At 54.5% G+C, this 19,977-nt stretch overlaps 1 protein-coding gene across 1 annotated transcript; it reads left to right on the top strand.

Moving 5' to 3' along the window:
- Positions 1-215: 215 nt before the first annotated feature.
- On the top strand, positions 216-19,807 carry GBA2 (glucosylceramidase beta 2). Its single transcript, XM_083575585.1, has 17 exons — positions 216-527; positions 1,698-1,789; positions 2,002-2,117; positions 2,330-2,548; positions 6,332-6,571; positions 7,499-7,601; positions 7,702-7,855; positions 9,766-9,891; positions 11,226-11,404; positions 11,716-11,820; positions 12,075-12,182; positions 14,115-14,266; positions 14,370-14,476; positions 17,207-17,349; positions 17,475-17,590; positions 18,805-18,996; positions 19,090-19,807. Exons 1-17 carry the CDS (start codon positions 274-276, stop codon positions 19,333-19,335), a joined length of 2,652 nt encoding a protein of 883 aa, XP_083431711.1. The 5' UTR covers positions 216-273; the 3' UTR covers positions 19,336-19,807.
- Positions 19,808-19,977: the final 170 nt, after the last annotated feature.

The raw sequence follows: 19,977 nt of genomic DNA, 5'->3' as shown, positions 1-19,977 counted from the left end.
CCCCGAACCATCCTCGGCACAGCTCGGCTCTCTCCGCTCCCCCGATCCCCGCCCCCGAACCATCCTCGGCACAGCTCGGCTCTCTCCGCTCCTGCAATCCCCGCCCCCGAACCATCCTCGGCACAGCTCGGCTCCTTCCGCCCCCGCCGCGCCGTTGCCGGCTCTCCTGGCTGCTCCGCCCCGTCGGGCGGGGCGGGCGGCGGAGGGCCGTTGCTGGCCGAGCCGAGGCAGAGGCGCGGAGCTGCGGACTCGCCCTGGCGCCGCCTCCCCGCGATGGCCACCCCGGAGGAGAAGGGCGGCAGCGGCGGCCGGGCCGGCGGCGCCCGTCGTCGGGGGAGCTCCCCGCCCGGGGCGCCGGAGCTGATGCGCGCCTTCGAGGGCTCGGCGGCGGCGGCGGCGGGCCGGGGGCTGCCCCGCTGGGGCTGGCGCCTGTGCCTGGCGCACCGCTTCGCCGAGCGCAGGAAGCCCTACCAGGCCTCCGACGTCTCGGCCGCCGACGCCGTCAAGCACCTCGGACTCGCGCTCAGGTCAGCGGCCGCCGACGGGGAGCCCAGCGGGGCGCGGCAGACCCGCCGACCCCGCCGGGCTGGGGGGGGGGGAGCCGCCTTGGGCCGCCCCGTCGGGGAGCCGCGCCCGGGCAAAGGTGAGCGGGAGGCCGCTTCCCGCTGGAGCCCGCCGGGCTCGAGCTCTGGCGCCGTGCCCGGGGCGCGCTCCCGGAGCTGCGAAAGGGAGGCCTCCGGGCTGCAGGCGGCGGGGCGGAGGAGCCGCGCCCGGGAGGCTTCTCCGGAGCGGGCCCTCCTTCCCCGGGGACTCGGGACGTGCGCAGAGGCCCCCCGACCCGGCGGGAGGAAGGCGGCGCGGGGCTCCTCCGGGGTCGGGGGGGGGGGTCTCCCTTCGCAGCTGACGCTGGAGAGGAGCTTGAGCCGCGAGGGGATCTCCTCCTCCTCCTCCTCTTCTTCTGCTGCCCCGGGTCCAAAGGCGTAACGTGCTGCATTAGACACGGGAGCCTGGTATTGCAGCGGCCAACCTGGTGCCCACGAGCAGGACCTGGGCGCTGCAGCAACACTCCCCTCCTGCGGCGCCAGCCACTGACGCTCAGAAACATGAAAGGCTCTGTGGCTACCATATAGGGGCTCCAGCGCCCTCATCTTGGCCAAAAAGGCGCCCCAACAGGATGCCCCCGACAGTGCTCTTGACAGCCACCCCCCCAAAAAAGCCTTTGGAAGCCCAGCTGCCCTCTGTGCCTTAGCCCGGTCCCCTTTGAAAGCTACCCAACCGGAGGGAGGACCCTCCTGGCCTCTGCAGGGACTGGATTCCATTGGGTGGGGTTTGCTTAGTTTTACTCCCAGTAGACCCACTGAAGTTAATGGGCCGAACTTAGTGGAATGTCACCCATCCTTTAACTGTGTGCTGGTTCTGGGCCTTCGTCATCTTATTTTTTTCTGTTTTTGTCGATTTGTCACAAATGTCTTTACTCTTATCTGTAAGCTGCCTGGAGTCCCTGTCAGCAATGAAGGCAGCATCTAACTAAATAAATTGATGATGATGATAATAAATGTGCAGGCTCACACATGCGCATGTAAAGAATAGCAGAGTATAAAAAGAGATTGCACAGCTGGGGTGGCCCCTAGGCAGGTTCTTAAGATGCATCCACGGAGCCTGGCCATGACCTTCCAGGTGTGCCTCTCCCTCCTCAGGTACTTCAGGTGGTGGTACCGGAAGACTCGCGTGGAGAAGAAGCACCCCTTCATCAACCTCTTCAACTCCCAGCCCCTGCGCCAGATCTATGGTGAGCAGGGCGGGGCTTGGCTTCTCCCAGGCCGTGCCCAAGGAGCCATGCCCAGGGTGACGGGCAGAGCCAGCCAGGGATTCCCTGCAGTGGAAGGCAGGGAACAGAAGAGGGCCTGGCTGGGCCCCTGCCATGGCTTCCTGGCAAAGAGGAAGGGTCTGCCTCCTGCAGGGCTGGAGCTCACCAGCCTGCCACCCTCGCTTTCCCCACAGGCTGCCCGTTGGGGGGTTTTGGCGGTGGCACCATCACACGAGGCTGGCGGGGGGACTTCTGCCGGTGGCAGCTGAACCCTGGGCTCTACCACTACAAGACGGTGATCGCTGACCAGGTGCGTAGCTGTGCGAGGACTTAGCCTCCTGGTCTGTGCCCCTGGGGGGCGCGGCAGAGTTGGTTCGGCCAGCCGAGGCTCTGGGGGTCTTGGGACTCCCTGCCCTCTCGGATCAGCTGCCTTGCCGGCCAGAAACCTGCCTCCCTTCCCTGGCTTTGCTCCCCTGTGCTCAGGCTGCCCCTCACCTCGCTTTCCATCCCCCCCCATACCAGTTCACCGTCTGCCTGCGCCGGAAGGGCCAGACCGTCTACCAGCAGGTCTTGTCGATAGAGAAGCCCAGCCGCCTGCAAGACTGGAACTGGGGCTTCTGCGGCCACTACGCTTTCTACCACGCACTCTACCCCCGTGCCTGGGCTGTCTACCAGCTGCCCGGGCAGGACGTGGTGCTCACCTGTCGGCAGGTCTCCCCCATCATCCCTCACGATTACCAGGTGAGCCTCTTCCGTACCTGTGAAGGTACCTCTGCGGGGGTGAGGGTGATGGGTTGCATTGTTCCGTTGCAGGGAAAGGGAGGTGGGGGCACCTGGGAGCCTTTCAGCTCACTTTGTGGGCCCTTTATTGCATGCTCATCCTTTTATTGCATGCTTTTCTCTGGAGAGAAACTCTTTGCACAGCAGTTTTTGGGACCAGCTGGGAAAAGCCAGCAGCCCAGCTGTGTCCAGGGCCTGATTTAGGTTTGATGAGGCCCTCAGCTCCTGAAGGTAATGGGGCCCTTTGTATGTCCAGCTTTGTCAACAACAAATGGTCGCAGTTTTTTGTGTTGAATATATGCTATATGGCAATTTATGGACCTAACTGGTATCTCAAGCCATTTGCACATGTTGCCCTGCAACCAGTCCATGCAGAATGTTGGCACCCTATATATAGAAAGGAGCAAACCAGTGCTGTTTTAGGGAGCAGGCTAGCAGACGGGGCCCATGACTTACATCCTAGGAGCCTACACAACACAAAACACGGTTGCTGTATGTAAGTTTTATTTTATTTGTTTTTTCCCTTTAAATTTTTTGGGGGCCCCCAAGAGAGTGGGGCCTTAAGCTATAGCTTGTTGAGCTTACATGTAAATCTGGCACTGGCTGTGTCTCATCCTGGCAGCAGCTGGAAGGCCGGCCAGTCCCAGCTTTTATCTTGAACCAGCACCTCCTGATTAAGTGGCACTGGGTGAATTCTGTAGCACCCTGAGGCTCCCCCCTCCCCCATGGGGGTGTTTGCACCCTGGCCCCCTCTCAGAGCAGGGGCCCATCCTCCGACACCTGAGGGCCAAGAGCAGCTGGCCGGGCTTGGTGAGGGTCCACAAGCAGGCAAGGCTCAGGTGGCTTCAGGTGACGCCGCTTCCCCTCGGAGGTGATGGTGGCCTTGGTGGCTGCTCTGAAAGGGAAGAGGCAAGAGGAATTATGCTTCCATTCATATTTTTTATATGACTATTTATTGAATTTTATAACAAATAATGATACAAATCTCATTCATCGTGTTATATACAATTATTCTCCCTCCCCTCCTCTGGACTTCCCCCTCTGCTGAGTTGTTTAGTTGTATTTATTGTATCCTGCTTTTCCTACACAAAAATAAAATCCCTTATCATTTCTCTAAAATATCTGTTACTCAAATGAAATTGTGAACGTTTATTCAAATCCTGCCAGTGAATCCAGTCCATTCTGTTGTTTCTGCAAATAAACTGTAAATGGTTCCCAGACTCTTTTGAAGTCCTTTTGGTCCTTCTCTCGTAGTTTGCCTGTTAGCTTAGCCAATTCTGCATAGTTCATCAGTTTTTCTTGCCATTGTTCCTTTGATGGCATTTCTTCCGTCTTCCAGTATTGTGCAATCAAGATTCTTGCCGCTGTTGTAAATAATGTCCATTTCTCTTTAGGTAACTCTTGATTTGAGATACGTAACAAAAAGGCTTCCATTCAGAGGGCTGAGTAGCTGCCCAAGGCAACAAACACCTTTTTGTGGTTTTGGCACAAGCTGCTGTTCCAACCAAACCAAGAAGGGCATAGCAGGTTTTAGAATCTTTATTAAACCTACATGTGGTAGTTTTAGTGAGCACGTGGTAAGCAGATTTGTCACTAATGTAGAGAGAGTAATAATAATAATAATCTAGAGAGAGTATCCTCCAGCTCAGTTCACAGGTAACATTGCAGCTCTAACTCTCTGGACTAGCATCAAGACATGCCTTAAGTAGAGGAAGTGGCGATAGAAGAATCTTCAGGGACCTGAAATACTAGTTTTCAGGGCTTGCTCACTTCCATGTTGTCCTTTCCAAAAGCGCTGTTGACCAGGGTTGCGGAAAGTTTGGGGGTTTCGCTCCCAAACCAGAACTGCTGGAATAACCTCTCTAGCAAACAGTGTCTCCACCGCTGAAACGTTAATTGTCTTACTGAGACAATGAGGCAGAAACTCCCAGTCCAACATCCTGTGACTCTTTCCTGATAGGCAGGCTGGAAACTTGTTCCTTTGGGTGCCATTTGGGACAGAACCCGGGGCCAGGTCAGGAGAGGGCAGCCCTGTGGAAAACAAGAGGAGCCCGTTGCTCCCACCGGACCGTTTTGAGGCGGTTTCACAATGCAAATTGTTTTACGTAAGAGCAGTTCCAAGCCCAATGCGGAGAGCAGCTGGCCCTAAAGTCCCACAACCTGCATCCTTGCTGGTAATAATAATAATAATAATAATAACAACAACAACAACAACAACAACAACAACAACAACAACAACAACAACAACAACTTATTATTTATACCACGCCCATCTTGCTGGGTTTCCCCAGCCACTCTGGGCGGCTTTCAACCAAATATTAAAAACAATACAGCATCAAACATTAAAGCTTCCCTAAACAGGACTGCCTTCAGTTGTCTTTTAAAAGTAAAACAGTTGTTTATTGCCTTGACATCTGCTGGGAGGACGTTCCACAGGGCAGGCGCCACTACGGAGAAGGCCTTCTGCCTGGTTCCCTGTAACCTCATTTCTCACAGGGAGGGAACTGCCAGAAGGCCCTCAGCGCTGAACCTCAGTCTCTGGACTGGATGATGGGGGTGGAGACGCTCCTTCAGGGATACAGGACCGAGGCAGTTTAGGGCTTTCAAGATCAGCACCAACACTTTGAATTGTGCTCGGAAACGTACTGGGAGCCAATGCAGATCTCTCAGGACTGGTGTTATGTGGTCTCAGCAGCCACTCCCAGTCACCAGTCTAGTTGCTGCATTCAGGGTTAATTACAGTTTCCAAGTTACCTTCAAAGGGAGCCCCACGTAGAGCGCATTGCAGTAGTCCAAGTGGGAGATAACTAGAGCATGCACCACTCTGGCAAGTCAGTCTGTGAGCCCTATTGAAACTTTGCCCCTATTGAAATTCCTTTTGTTACTTTGGGCCCAGTTCTCTACCCCTGAGCTGTGCCATTTCGCTAATGCCAGCAGCACTGTGAACAGCAGAGACACTCTGATTTGACCAGCACTTGTACGCATACTGGGGTGTGCGTTAATCTTTTAGAAACCCAAAACTATGGGGGGGGAACGAACCAATTTTTCCTTCCTTGCCACAAGCTATGAATTCACATGCCAAAAGCCATGTGTGGCAAGCACAATGCTATCTCTGTAGGATGGCTTGAAACTTACCCATTTCTTTCACTTCAATTTCTTTCAAACTTCCTGGTCTACTGTTATCTTAACATACAAACGTCTCTCTCTTGTTTAGCTGGTTCTCAAGTGTGGCAGGCCCAGTGTAACTACTTCTACTTTTTGTATGAATACCAAGCAAGCAGTGGAGATCCTTACCTCCAGTGCTGCCTAACAATGCTCTCTTCATCAAACAGCTGAGAAGCCTATCTCCATTCCAGAACCACGAATGCAAACTCAACCAAGCATGTTGCTAACAAGAGAGGGGTTTATAGTTCTGACTATGTCTCAATAGATCTTCAGGGTAATATTTGTATTTTTAAAAAAGTAAAAACCCAGGACTAGGTTCCAAATATATTATCACCAGTGAGTGGCAAATAAACTAAAATGGCTCTTAAGCTGAAATTAAGATTGATAAAGCAAGTAGAGACTTACTTACCTTTGTATTACACTTTTAATCAATATTACTGCACATATCAATATTTAATCAATATTACCGTACATATCAATATGCTTGTGACGGAAAGGGCTCGGTTGTCCCTGTTTCCTGCCCCACACAGCCTCCTTTCTGCAGCCCCTGACCCCCTTGCTGCCTTTTGTCTCCTCCAGGACACCAGCCTGCCTGTGGGGGCTTTCCTCTGGGACGTGGAGAACCAGAGCGGGGAGGACATGGAGGTCTCCCTCATGTTCACCTTCCAGAACGGCACCGAGTCCAAGGGGGACCGGAGTGGGGGCCACTGGAACGAGCCCTTCTGCCTGGAGAAGGACGGCCGCTGCGTCCGGGGCGTGATGCTTCACCACTGCCTTCCAGTGAACCCCTACACGCTGGCCATCTCCGCCCGGGAGAAGGTACGGAGGGGGGCGCCGTGCAGGGAGGACAGGTGCCAGGAACGTCCGGAGGGAGGCCAGCCCCTCCTGCCATGGTGGGGGAGATCGCTTTGCGTTCCGAAGGCAAGGAAGGACTGGACCCTGATTAATAAAATACACACGAGGCTTGGCCAGCAAGACTCTGGGAGGAAGTGCCAATAATAATCTGTCACACCCTGGCCCAGGTCCCTTTTATTAACAAAAGAACTTCTAACACAGTGCTTGTAAGAGCCAATCAGATGTCCTCTGAGCATTTCAGAAAAACCTACCACGTGGGTACAAAGTTAGATCAGAGAAATCCTTTTAACTACAAAAAGTACTCTGAGCATGCATACACGTTTTTAGGCTAAATAAAACAGGGATCAAGGAGGAATGCATTTCGCAAACCCTGGAGGTCATAAACAGCAGTAAACAGGAGAGGAGGGATGGCAAGGAAAGATAGGCATCTCTAGCATCTCCTTGTGATCTCTCTTCCTGGCCCTTAAGATCTACCTAGACTAACAAAAGCTACATCAAAGCTACCTTCTATCTTTATGGCCCAGGATGCCCAGTGAAGCAACAAGTCTGTGTTTCAGAATGCTGATACGTGCCTGTCAGGCAGAGAAAATGAACAGTAGAGAAGATGGGCAGAGATGCAGAGGCTTAGGGGATTTGATCAGAAATTATTGTCAATGACTCAAACCCAGTCAACACAAGGCTGACACAATGGCTTGCTTCATTTTTCACAATTCCTCATAGCAATCCCACCTGACCCCCACAGATCACTCCACTCTCAACTCACCTGTCTCACAGGTGGGACTCTGGGCTGCTGGGCTTTCTATCCCTGCTGCCCTTCTGCCAGCCCCCCCCCCCTTGGCGCCCAGTCTTTGCCACAGGGCCGGGTTTCGATTCCTTCGCTCTCCCCTCTAGGCAGGCACCACCGTGACCCACCTCACCACGTTCAACCCTGCTGGCACTGGGCAGGAAGTGTGGCAGGACCTCCTGGCAGATGGCAAGCTGGCGTCCCCACCAGGTGAGCCCCAGGCCCCCCAGGAGGAGGTGGCACAGAGGGAGTGGGGAGGGAGCAGGAGGCCAGGCGCCTTGACGTGCAAAGAGTGTGCTCTCTCTTTCAGGGAAAAGCCCCCCAACGGAGAAGGGGGAGGCTTGTGCAGCAGCTGTGTGTGCCACCTGCACGGTGCCAGCTTCCGGACACTCGACGCTGGAGTTTGCCTTGGCCTGGGATATGCCCTGCATTCGGTTTGGCTCCAAAGAGAAGGAGCACCGCAGGTGAGCGCCTGCCGCAGTGGCTGGATGATACATTTCTTAAGGTTTGGCTTCATAGCTGAGGGATCACCTGAGGCAAGTGTGGGCCTGATTCCAGCCTCCTCTCGGCCAGGCATTGCGCTGCTGCGGGTGGGGCCATCTGCACTAGCAGGCTGTGCCACAGCGTGCTCAGCTGGCACACCCAGCCTCACCCAGACCGGGTGACGAGAACTTGTGGGCACCCAGGGAAGCTGCATGCTGGAAGAAAGTCCTTCTTTGCACAGCGCAGAGTTAAACTGTGGAACTCTCTGCCCCAGTAGGCAGGGACGGCCCCCGACCTGGAGGGCTTTCCAAGAGAGCTGGAGAGATTCATGGCGGAGGATTAGGAGTGGGCAATTGGGGGCCGCTGGCCGTGTTGGCGCTGCTCTGCTCCCCACAGCCAGAGGCAGCGATGCTTCTGAATCCCCCCCCCCACAGGGGAAAGCGTTGCTCTTGCGCTTGGACCCCGGCTTGCGGGTGTCCCATTGGGGCATCTGTGGGAAGAAGATGGTGGCCCAGAGGGGCCATGGGCCTGATCCAGCAGGCACTCTTCTATGTTCTTCTGTCCACGTAAGGAGCTGCACCCCCCTTTGTTCCCAACCTGCTCTGAGGCATTTTCCATTGGGGGGGCAACGCAGGCAGGCAGGAGAGCAACCAGCCCCCCCCCCGACCTGCCACCTTGTGTTGGCACTGCTGTTGACTGCTGTTTGCAGGCCTCCTGGTCGGTTGGCACAGTCTTACCCCTAGGAAATGACTGGTTCATCCTGACTCCACTGTCCTGGCTGTGGCCTCCCTTAGCCCCCCGTGACCCATGCACCGCCCCCCCCCCCAACCACTGAGCAGGGCTCTGTGCAGACCCCCCCCAGGAGTTGCCCTTGTATCCCTCCCCAAGCCAGGGAGATTCCCAGGCCGAGGCTGACAAAGGGAGAGGCTGGAGCTGAGCTGTTGGCTCAGGAAATAACTGGATGCAGCCTGTGAGCTTGACTCACTTTGTTCTTTTGTGTCCTGTAGCAAATAGTTGCTGCTATTTTTTTGAGTTTAGTCCAGGAGTCATTGATTGTAGTTGTTGAGTCTGGATTTCTGTTTGTTTGTTATTTGGTAATATTTTGAGAGTTAATTTTATTGTGCAATGTTATATTCTGAATAGACCATTGAATATTATTTTCTGTTAGTCGATTGTTTAAAAGTAATATTTATGAGGACTTACTGGCATTGGGTGGGATTTTTCCTGGGCGTGGGATCTTCCTAGTGCTTCCTGTTGCTTCTCCGGCTTGGAAACTGCCTTGGGTGGAGCAATACAGAAAGTGGTAAACAAACTAAAAGTGAAACGAAAAATGGAAAATTGAGGGAGTTGACCTGAGAGGGTGAGAGAGAAATCCAAGCCATGTGGAGGCCGGGCAGAGTGGCTGGACCCGTCCTCTGCCAGGCCGTGCCCAGCCTCCCCATTTTGCCTCTTCCCCTGAGCGGGACTTGGAACTGTGTGCCCTTTTCCTGCTCTAGAAGACGATGAGGGTGGGAGGGGGGTAGAGGAAGACCCCTGTCATTCCCATGCGAAGCCTGGGCAGCCCCGCCATCCCGTCTGCCACCTCCTGACTGTGCAGAGGGCACCCCCCCCGGACTGGCACATGGGCATCTCCCCCCCCCCCATTGAAGGCTGGCAGGGAGGTCCGCACCTCTCCCCTCAAGCGGAAGGGGCTGAATCCCAGCCCTGCTGCAGCCCCTGGGATTGGGCCCTTTGGGAGGTGGGAAGCCAGCACAAAGGCCTCTCGCCCAGAGACCACTCCTGCTCCCTGGGAGCAGCCTGAGGCGGGCAAGGAGTGAGCAGAGGGCCCTGCCTGCTGTTTCTGGCGAGTGCCGAGTCTGGTGACCTGATGTGCCTTCCTCTTCCTCTGCAGGAGGTACACGCGCTTCTTTGGCAGCAGGGGAGACGCCTGCCCGGCTCTGTCTCACTACACCCTCTCGTGCTACCAGGCGTGGGAGGAGAAGATTGAGGCCTGGCAGCGCCCCATCCTGGAGAACAGGTACAGCCCTCCCTCTGCTGGCAGACACAGGCCGGGAGCAGATCCTGGCCTCCGGGAAGGGCCTGGGAGGGCTCTCCCCACCTGATGGGGTTCTCCTGGCCAGGCTGCGCAGGCACCCACACCAGGCCAGAGGGCCCAGGCCAGGCCAGGCGAGTGACTTTCTGCAAGCCTCCATGGGGATCCGTGATGTGAGCTGCCCCCATGGGACAGTCCTGCCCCTCCCTGAGTGTGGTGTGGCCCTCTGCCCCCCCCCCAGCTCCCTTTCCTTCCCTAATAGGGCAAGACCCTCCGATATATCTGCTAGGCACCAAATGGCCCCTTAAACCCAGCAGAACATCTGTTTGCCTGGCAGGTGCCTGAACTACCGTATTTTTCGCTCTATGGGACGCACATTTTCCTCTCCAAAAATTAAGGGGAAATGTGTGTGCGTTCTATGGAGCGAATGCAGGCTCCTTGGCTTCAGCGATAGCAATGCAAAGCCTCCGAAGCGCTCCGGAGGTTTCGCGTTGCTTTCGCTGAAGCCCCCGGAGCGCAGCAGGAACTCCCGCTGCGCTCCGGGGGCTTCAGGCGGCTACCCACAAGCCCTCAGAGCGCAGCGGGAGTTCCCTCTGTGCTCCGAAGGCTTGCGGATAGCCACCTGAAGCCTGGAGAGCGAGAGGGGTCGGTGCACACCAGTCCCTCTCGCTCTCCAGGCTTCGCTTCGCTGGAGAGGCACGGCACAGTTTTCCCTCTCTGCGCAGCGCCCCTTCAGCAAAGCAGGACGCTGAAGGGGCGCTGCGCAGAGAGGGAGAGAATTGTTTTTTTCCTGTTCTCCCCCTCCTATGGTCCGGTGCGTCCTATAGAGCGAAAAATCCGGTAAATGACCCTCCAAGTCGCTTCCAATTCTCCAATTCTATGGTCTCAGCTCCGTTGCTTGGCCACCGCTTGCTCATAAAATTATTCGTTTGTCCCAGTTTGCAAGAGGGAGAAACACACACAGTGGGAATGGCCTGAACTATGGACTAAGGCAGAGGTTTTTAAACTGCGGTTCCCAACCTGGTGCCCAGAAATCTCTAGGTAGTTGCGATTGGACGCATGCCAGTAGCCAAGATGTCTGGCCCCTGGCTAATTTCTAGCCCTGCTCCCAGCTGGGGGCTTGGGGATCTCTGCGCCTCCTTCCTTGTGACAGAATCCCAGAATTGCGGAGTAGGAGGGGGGTCCCAGGGATCATCTCTTCCCACCTGCTGCACCTGGCAGGGGGTCGTCTGGGCTCTGATAAAGGAGGGTCCTCCCCCTCCTGGTTCTTCCTTGGGGGGCCCACGTACAAGTGCCTTTCTTTCCGCCCCCCATTGCAGCGACCTGCCCCCCTGGTACAAGTCTGCCATCTTCAATGAGCTGTATTTCCTGGCAGACGGAGGGACCCTGTGGGTGGAGCTTGAGCCGGAAGACCCCGCGGCCTCCCTGGGGGCCTCCCTGGGCCTCTCCCAGCACCTTGCCGTCCTGAAGGAGTACGGGAGGTTTGCATACCTGGAAGGTAAGGGGCAGGACTCTGCCCTCTGCCGTGGCTTCTGCCCCAAGCGGCAGAGGGGGGGTCTGTGGCATGTGGCGGGAGGGGAGAGGGAAGGGCACCAGGGGCTTTGCCACCCCCAGCCTTGGGTCAGACTGAGGCACCACAAATTTAAAGCAATGTGCACCTTGGGAACTGTAGTTGCCCTTCCCAGCACCCGTAAACTACAGTTCCCAGGATTATGGAAGGGGGGAGTTCTTTGGACGTATGGTGTGTGCATTCTTGGGGCCGGGAGTTCTGCCGGTGCCCACCTGCCCGCTTCCCTCTGCTGCTTCCAGGCCAGGAGTACCTCATGTACAACACCTACGACGTCCATTTCTATGCCTCCTTTGCCCTCGCCATGCTGTGGCCCAAACTGGAGCTGAGTCTGCAGTACGACATGGGTGGGTGAGCCTCCCCCCTCCCTCTGCCCGTCTGCCCACCCCCTCCCAGTCGTCTCTCCCCCCCCCAAACGCCCCACGGGAGGGCCTCTGCTGGAGTCCCAGGGGTGAACGGGGGGGGGGGGTAACAGCAGGGCATCGCTTCTCCCTGGGCCTTGGCTTTTTCTGGTGAGGCCAAGGCCCCTTGAGCCAAAGGGGGGAGGGCAAGAGAGAGCGAGACCCCTCAACCCTGGACCCCCCCTCTCTCTCTCCCGCAGCGGCCGCCATCCTGAGCGAGGACACCCGGCCGCGCATGTACCTGATGAGCGGGCAGACGGCGCAAGTGAAGCTGCGCAACGTGGTTCCCCACGACATTGGGGAGCCTGGTGAGGCCACGCATCCAGAGCCGCCCTGGTGCTCGCCGGGCAAAGGGCAGCCCCCCACCTTGGCAAAAGAGGCTGATCTCACCGCAGGCACAGCGATGGCCCCCGGCCCCCACTTGCCAGATCCGAGAACCCCCCTTCCAGCTGGGGGCGCATCTCATTAATTTCCTGTATTGCATTTCTATTCCACCTTTTTCTCCCAGGAGCTCAAAAGGGTGCCAGCGATACTCCCTGCACACATTTAGTCTCCACTACACCCCTGCGAAGGGACGCGGGTGGCGCTGTGGGTTAAACCACAGAGCCTAGGACTTGCTGATCAGAAGGTCGGCGGTTCGAATCCCCGCGAGGGGGTGAGCTCCCATTGCTCAGTCCCTGCTCCTGCCAACCTAGCAGTTTGAAAGCACGTCAAGTGCAAGTAGATAAATAGGCACCGCTCTGGCGGGAAGGTAAACGGAGTTTCCATGCGCTGCTCTGGTTCGCCAGAAGCGGCTTAGTCCTGCTGGCCACATGACCCGGAAGCCGTACGCCGGATCCCTCGGCCAGTAAAGCGAGATGAGCGCCGCAACCCCAGTCGGTCACGACTGGACCTAATGGTCAGGGCTCCCTTTACCTTACACCCCTGCGAGGGAGGCTAGGCTGAGAGGCAGCAATTGGCCCCCAAGACACCCAGTGAGCTTAGTGGCCCCGTGGTTTTTTTTTTAAAAAAAATAGTTTTTATTAAAGAAGTTCTTGTGTTACAAAACAAACAAGGAAAGGTACATAGAGGGTCTCCCCCATCGGTTCCAAGAGCCTTGTTTGCACTTCATTTACATTTGGTCTGAGACTCTCCTGTCATAGCCCAGTGGGGATTGGAACCCGGGTCTCCCTCCCAGGTCCCAGTAGCCCAACGCTTGACCCGCTGCCCCTCCCTGGCTCTCCAGTCGAGGCCCCACGTCAGGCAGGATGAGGCCTGAGAGTCTTCCTAAGCCGCTGCTGCTTCTTGGCATTCACCGCCAGCTCAGTTGCCCCCCAGTGCCCCTCTGATCTCGGGTGAAAGGGGGTCCTTTCTGTGCATTTTTGCCCTCTCTCCGTGGGGCTGCCTCTGCCTTCAGAGGGGCCTGAGACACACTTGGAGGGGGTCCTCCTCAGGGTGGATTTGATTTAAATCGATTTCAATCACAATTTCGATCACTAGTCAGTAAGACTTTGTTTCAATCATTTTTTACAGAAAGACTCCTTCTTGCTGGTACAATCTTAATATTTACAACCAGATGAAGGTTTCCTTTTTGGAATAATAAATTTTCAGAGTAGTTTTTACAGTTATATCAAAAATTACTGATGTGGTTGTACTATTAGAAATGCATAGAAAGAGAATTATGAAATTACGGTGAGGTTTAATAAGTTAATTGTTTAGATTTGGACAGCTTTTCTGATGTACTTTATTGGAGAAAAACAATAATTTCCTTAATAACAATTTAAACAATTTGTTTAACTAAAACAATAACATTATAGCATATGTATCCATGTTTGTTAACTGATGTGGTTAAACGATTCTTTTTTAAAAAGCAACTTGAACTGAGTTTTAGCACACATAAAAAAACTTAAAACAAATCCTTATTTCCTGATGAATAGCCTTTGGACTATAATGTAACTTGAACAGAAAACCTTTGGAAAGATTTTCCTTCTGAAAGCATTTTATTTTAAAAATCAGATTTAAATTTAAAAAATCTGATTTTTTAAATTTTTTTAAAAAGACACGATTGATTTTTATCCACCCTGGTCCTCCTCCTTTGCCTCTCTCACCTGTCTCCCTTGTCAGCCCTCTTTCTGCTTGACTGTTCTCAGGCACGTGCCCGGATCGTGCCCTGGGTGCAGACTCCCAAGGGTGTAGGGCTGGGGCAGCGGGCAGGGGCACCCCCTGGGCCTCACTCTCCCCCCTCCTCTCCCCCCCCCCAGATGACGAGCCCTGGCAGCACCTCAACGCCTACCTGATCCACGACACGGCCGCCTGGAAGGACCTGAACCTGAAGTTTGTGCTGCAGGTGTATCGCGACTACTACCTCACGAAGGACTCTGCCTACCTGCGGGACATGTGGCCCGTCTGCCAGGTAACGCCAGGAGGCGGGCTGGGGGGCGGTGGCAAGGTTGGGCAGGCCATGGCAGGGGGTAGGCCCCAAATGCCCCCCACCTCCTCCCTTCCACTCCCTGCAGGCCGTGATGGAGTCCGAGCTGAAGTTTGACAAGGACGGCGACGGCCTCATTGAGAACTCTGGCTTCGCCGACCAGACCTACGACGCCTGGGTGGTGACGGGCGCCAGGTGAGCAGGCAGGAGGGGGGTGGGCTGGATGACCCTGGGGGGGCGCTTTCCAACCGGGATTCTTTGAGGAGGGCTGCCCTGGCCAAGTGCTGGGCTGGGCTCAACACCCCCAGGTGGTTGCAGCGGCAGAGTGGTCAGTTTTGGGGCAGGCCCAGGCAGGCATCTGGCGGGGAGGGTCTGCGCTTTGAAAGGGGAGGGGCTCCCTCTGCCAAAATGGCTGCCAAGGCTGAGAGGGCAAAACAAGAACAACAAACCTCTGGTTACGTGAAACACACTCAATAAACACACAGGACGTAACCGGCTGTACTTTTGAATAAATAAGGTATATTATTCATGGTATCAAACTGTAGATTCCAACGGAAGTCTCGTAAAGTTCAACGAAAAAAGCAGAAGACCCAGTGGATCAGTTCATTCTCTAGTCAGTTCATGCATAAGGTCCACACATACATAAGTTTCTGTTCCACCTGTCTGTTCACAGAGTCCAATACAGTGGTACCTCGGGTTAAGTACTTAATTTGTTCCGGAGGTCCATTCTTAACCTGAAACTGTTCTTAACCTGAAGCACCACTTTAGCTAATGGGGCCTCCTGCTGCCGCCGGAGCACGATTTCTGTTCTCATCCTGAAGCGAAGTTCTTAACCCAAGGTAATATTTCTGGGTTAGCGGAGTCTGTAACCTGAAGGGTCTGTAACCCGAGGTCCCACTGTCATCCACATGAAGGGTTGTTACAGTTCCACAGAATCCTTTCACAGAGTCTTATGCAGGAACTGACTAGAGAGCCCCCTCCTCAGTTTTTAAAAATATTTTTATTAATTTTCAAAAAATCTGCAAGATGCAGTGTCATTACACAGGATCTGATGACAGCATGCAGAATCCATATGCAATTAGAGATTGCGGTTGAACAAGTATAGAAATGGAATGAAGCCCAAGTAAATAAATGCACCAGAGGTGTGTTGGGTGCCTGGAAGGCAGCAACTGGAACGCATTATGGCACAGATTTGATGTTTAAACAAGGCAGGAATGCAAAACACGGGCCTTGCCATACCAAGGGAAAGGATTGCAGTATTCAAATAACCCTGCGAGTCAGTGGCCCTTTTGGTTTGTGGGCCAAGGAGGTGGTCGTCAGCCATGTTCCTCCTTGCTTACAAATGAAATAAAGGCAAAGCAGACAGCTACAACCCCCCTTTTTTTTCTTTGGCCCCAGAGGACTCTTGGCTTTGTCTTTAGCTTTTCCAGCCATGCAATATCCCACATTTCATGTGTCAAGTAGCAAGACTGGCCCCATCTCTTTTTAAAAAAATAATTTTTATTAAAGTTTTACATTTTTTTAACATCAAAATATCATAATATATAACAAAAATACCATTCCCCAATTCTCCCCCCCCCCATGACTTCCCTCCACTTCCTCTTCTGGTTTTTTGGCATATGAACTCCTCCCGCTTTTTTGTTATTTATTAGTTTTTAAGATTTTAAAAATAATTATTATTCTTTTCTTATCATTTTGGCATCCTCATTCTATTTCCGTCATTTATTTTGTTAATTGCAAGTGTTTAATCAACCCCTGCAGGTGAGTCCATTTCTTTGCATTGATTCTGTAAATATGACCTGAATAGCTCCCAGTCTTTCTTGAAATCTCTATTGCCTTGTCTCGAAGTCTTTCCGTTCACTTTGCCATTTCAGCGTCTTCCACCCATTTTCCTTGCCATTCTTCTTCTACACTTTTCCATCTTTGTGTTAGCAATATCCTAGCTGCAGTTGCAGCATACATGACAAGTCTTCTTTTCTCTTTTGGCAAATCTTGACCAGACTGGCCCCATCTCAAAACGAGAGTCTTTTAGGAGCAGGCAGGCCAAGTTGCGCCCAGAGTGGGGGGGGGGGTGGTCCCTACTTGCAAATCAATAGTCAATAGTAACAAAAACTAATCCATTCAAAAGTATGTAGTCTGACAAGGATTACAAACACTAACAGAGATTACAAACTCAAACTCATAAAAATATGTATAACACAATAATTCATTACAGAATTAAAGATAAGAGTTTATAAGTAGAGATAAGTTCATGTTAGTCCAGATTCGTCGTGGTAGCTTTTCTGTGCTCAAGATACACGTTGATCTACCCACACGTAGTTGTTATCCTTGAGAAATGTAGAAAATAACAGGATATATTTCTCCGAAAGTCTTCCAACTTACACGACCCTTTAAAAATTAGCTGATGAAGGTGAATACATCGAAACAGGGCCTTGTCCTGGTTTCTAATCCATAATTGACTTCTGCTCAATGATTGAAACCAAGACCTCCACCCTAGCAGGTGCTGTTAAGTTATGTTAATTAAGCTGTTGGGTATAGTATATAAAGAGCAGCACCTAGCTCTCTCAGTACCCTGGTGGTTGGGTTGATGGATGGGTCATGCTTATTGATATAATAATGTTAAAGGAGTTTTTGTTTTTGTTATTAAAACCTAGCAAAAGTTACTTTGCCTTCCTTGTAATGTGTGGTCTCCCCAGCACGCTTTCTGCAGCGCAACTAATCTGCAAATAGCCAACAGCGCCCCCCTCTGGCTAGACACAGCAAGAGGCCAGAGCAGTGAATCCCTCCTCAGCTGCAGCCCACAGCCCCAGAGCTGCTCTGCCCTCCAGCCCCCCTTCTGGTGGTGGCCCCATCCAGGAGGGCTCCCCACGGTGCCCGTGTGCCAGGGCCGGCTCCCGCCAACCTCCTCCTCCTTTGCCTTGGCAGCTCCTACTGCGGAAGCCTGTGGCTGGCGGCTCTCAGCATGATGTGCCAGATGGCGCAGCTCCTGGGCCAGGAGGATGCCCGGCAGACGTACTCTGCCATCCTGGCGAAGGGCACAGCGGCCTTCGAGAAGCTGCTCTGGAACGGTGCGTGGGGGCAAAGGCGGCTGCCTGCCTGCCTGCCTTCTCGGGGGGGGGGACTCTGGGATGTCTGCAGGCGTCTCTCTCCCGCCCGGGATCACCCTCCCTCCGTCCTCTCCCCCCCCCCCCAGGGAAGTACTATAACTACGACAGCAGCAACAGCACCTCCTCGGACAGCATCATGTCTGACCAGCTGGCTGGGCAGTGGTTCCTCCGCGCTTGCGGCCTGGGAGAAGGCAAGTCTGAGGTGAGGAGGGCAAGGAGGGTCCCCAGAGGGGGAGGGGGCTCGTCCGCAGTCGCAAGGGTCCCACCAGGACGCAGGGAGTCATCCTTGGTCAGCTTCCATGGCAGTGGAGGGTCAGCTTGTGGAGGGACTCCCCTCCTTTTCCCAGGGGTTGGTGGGGGGTCAGGCACCCCTCTTGGAGGCTCACATCAGATCACTTTCAAAAGACACCCGAAAGCAGCCCTGTGCAGGGAAAGCGCCTGCTGAATTTCCAGTGGCAGAGAGGTCCATAGGACTTGGTTGAGGACCCTAAAGCATGGGTAGGCAAAGTAAGGCCCAGGGGCCGGATCCAGCCCAATCGCCTTCTCAGTCCGGTCTGCAGAAGATCTGGGAATCAGCATGTTTTTACATGAGTAGAATGCGTTCTTTTATTTAAAATGCATCTCTGGGTTATTTGTGGGGCATAGGAATTCGTTCATATTTTTTTTCAAGATATAGTCTGGCCTCCCACAAGGCCTGAGGGACAGTGGACTGGCCCAGTGCTGAAAACGTTTGCTGACCCCTGCACTAAAGGCTGTTTTATACTGCCATCAGCTGAGTCTTGCAAACTCAATTGACCAGTGATGCTACGGCAGATGATCTCAGGGGCTGCGCTGGGACAGAAGGGCTCAGGGACCCTGGACCTCCGTTGTTCAGGGCCTGTGGTTTTAATACCTTGTTGGGGCAACCCAGTCAGATGGACAGCATATGAATAATAACTATAATTATTAATATTATTTACCGTTTTTTCACGTCTATAAGATGCCCCCATGTATAAGCCACCCCCTATTTTTGGGGACTCAGTTTTAAGAAAGTGAGGGGAGATGCCCCCAAATTGTTGAGCTTCTACCCCCTTGCCGCTGCGGGTGGGAAACACTCCCTAGATCATTTTCCGCCTGCAGCAGCACAACCCCAGTTTTTTGACATGATTTTTGAGTCAAAAGCCTCATCTAACACACAGAAAAATACAGTATTAAGATTTGTATGCCGCCCTTCATCTGAAGATATCGGGGCGGTTCGCAGCATAAAAACAGACAGTCAAAAGACAAAATGCAGAATAGAAGCAAAGCGAGGGGCCAGGGTCCCCTGGGTGTCAGGAGGCCAGAGTCCTGCCCACCCTCCCTCTGCCCCTCCCGCATTGCCGGGCGGGCTGGACTAGATGGCCCTTGGGGGTCCCCTGCTGCTCTCCCTCCCTGCAGGTCTTCCCCCAGAGCCACGTGCTGAGCGCCCTGAAGACCATCTTTGAGCGGAACGTCATGGGCTTCTCCCAGGGAACGATGGGCGCCGTCAACGGCATGCGTCCCAGCGGGGTCCCTGACCGCTCCAGCGTCCAGTCGGACGAGGTTTGGGTTGGCGTGGTGTATGCCCTGGCCGCCACCATGATCCAGGAGGTGAGCGGGGGGTGGGCACTGGGGTGGGCGGGCAAGAGCAGCAGGCTGGGGGCTGGCTCTCACCCCCCTCTCCTCTTCCTCCTCCTCCTCCAGGGGCTGGTCCAGGAGGGCTTCCGCACGGCCGAGGGCTGCTACCGGACGGTGTGGGAGAGGCTGGGCATGGCCTTCCAGACGCCCGAGGCCTATTGCCAGAGGAGGGTCTATCGCTCGCTGGCCTACATGCGCCCCCTCAGCATCTGGAGCATGCAGCTGGCCCTGGAGCGCAGGGGGGCAGGGGAGGCCCAGGCACCCCCCGCTTCCTCAGAGGCCTCTGACCCCCCCATCGCCGTGAGCCCATGAAGCGGCTCCCTCCCTCCCTCCCACTGCAGGCGTGGGGGTCCCACAACTGGCCAGCCAGGAAGGAGGGGCCTGTGGGTGGGGCTGCTGCCACCCCCCTGTTGGGCAAGGCCCCCCTAGTGTCCTTAAGCATGTGGGGGGGCCCTGCATGGCTGAGCCGCTCCCCGGCAGGGGGGGTGTCTTGTTGCTGCACGGTGTGTATGAAGGATCTTTCTCTGCCCCCCCTTTCTGACTGCCCTTTCCTCTTGGGGTCAGTGGCAGGTGTCCCTGCCCGCCCCGCCCCCCCAGTTCACAAGAGGAGCGGTGCTCCCTTTTCAAGGGGGTGGTGGAGGAAGGGGCCCTTCACCACCTGCTCCCCCCCTTTTCTCTCCTACGATTGATTTGCACACAATCAAGCTCTGTACAATCTGGGGACTGCCCCAGAGTTATTTTTAGATGCAGAATAATTTTAATTTAAAATAAACAGTTGTTGGCATGGGGGGGCTCTCTGTGTATTTTTGTAGGTGGATGTCTGTTGCTCCAGGTGTGCTTTTAGGGGGTGGGGCTGACCCCCCTTTTCCCTGGCCATTCCTGGGGCTTACCTGGCCTGTTGGGTCTGTGGCCCAGCATAGTTCCCTAAATGTGGGGCGGGGGCTGCATCAACGT

Source organism: Podarcis filfolensis (assembly GCF_964270895.1).
Source record: "Podarcis filfolensis genome assembly, chromosome: 11".
Classification (NCBI taxonomy): Eukaryota; Metazoa; Chordata; class Lepidosauria; order Squamata; family Lacertidae; genus Podarcis; species Podarcis filfolensis.
This window is presented reverse-complemented; position numbering and strand designations above follow the sequence as displayed.

Excerpts from the sequence above, each read along its gene's own strand:
- GBA2 (XM_083575585.1), top strand. The coding sequence starts at position 274 with ATGGCCACCCCGGAGGAGAAGGGCGGCAGCGGCGGCCGGGCCGGCGGC. Across the intron at positions 528-1,697 it reads CACCTCGGACTCGCGCTCAG|GTACTTCAGGTGGTGGTACC; the intron begins GTCAGCGGCCGC and ends CTCCCTCCTCAG. Across the intron at positions 1,790-2,001 it reads GCCCCTGCGCCAGATCTATG|GCTGCCCGTTGGGGGGTTTT; the intron begins GTGAGCAGGGCG and ends CTTTCCCCACAG.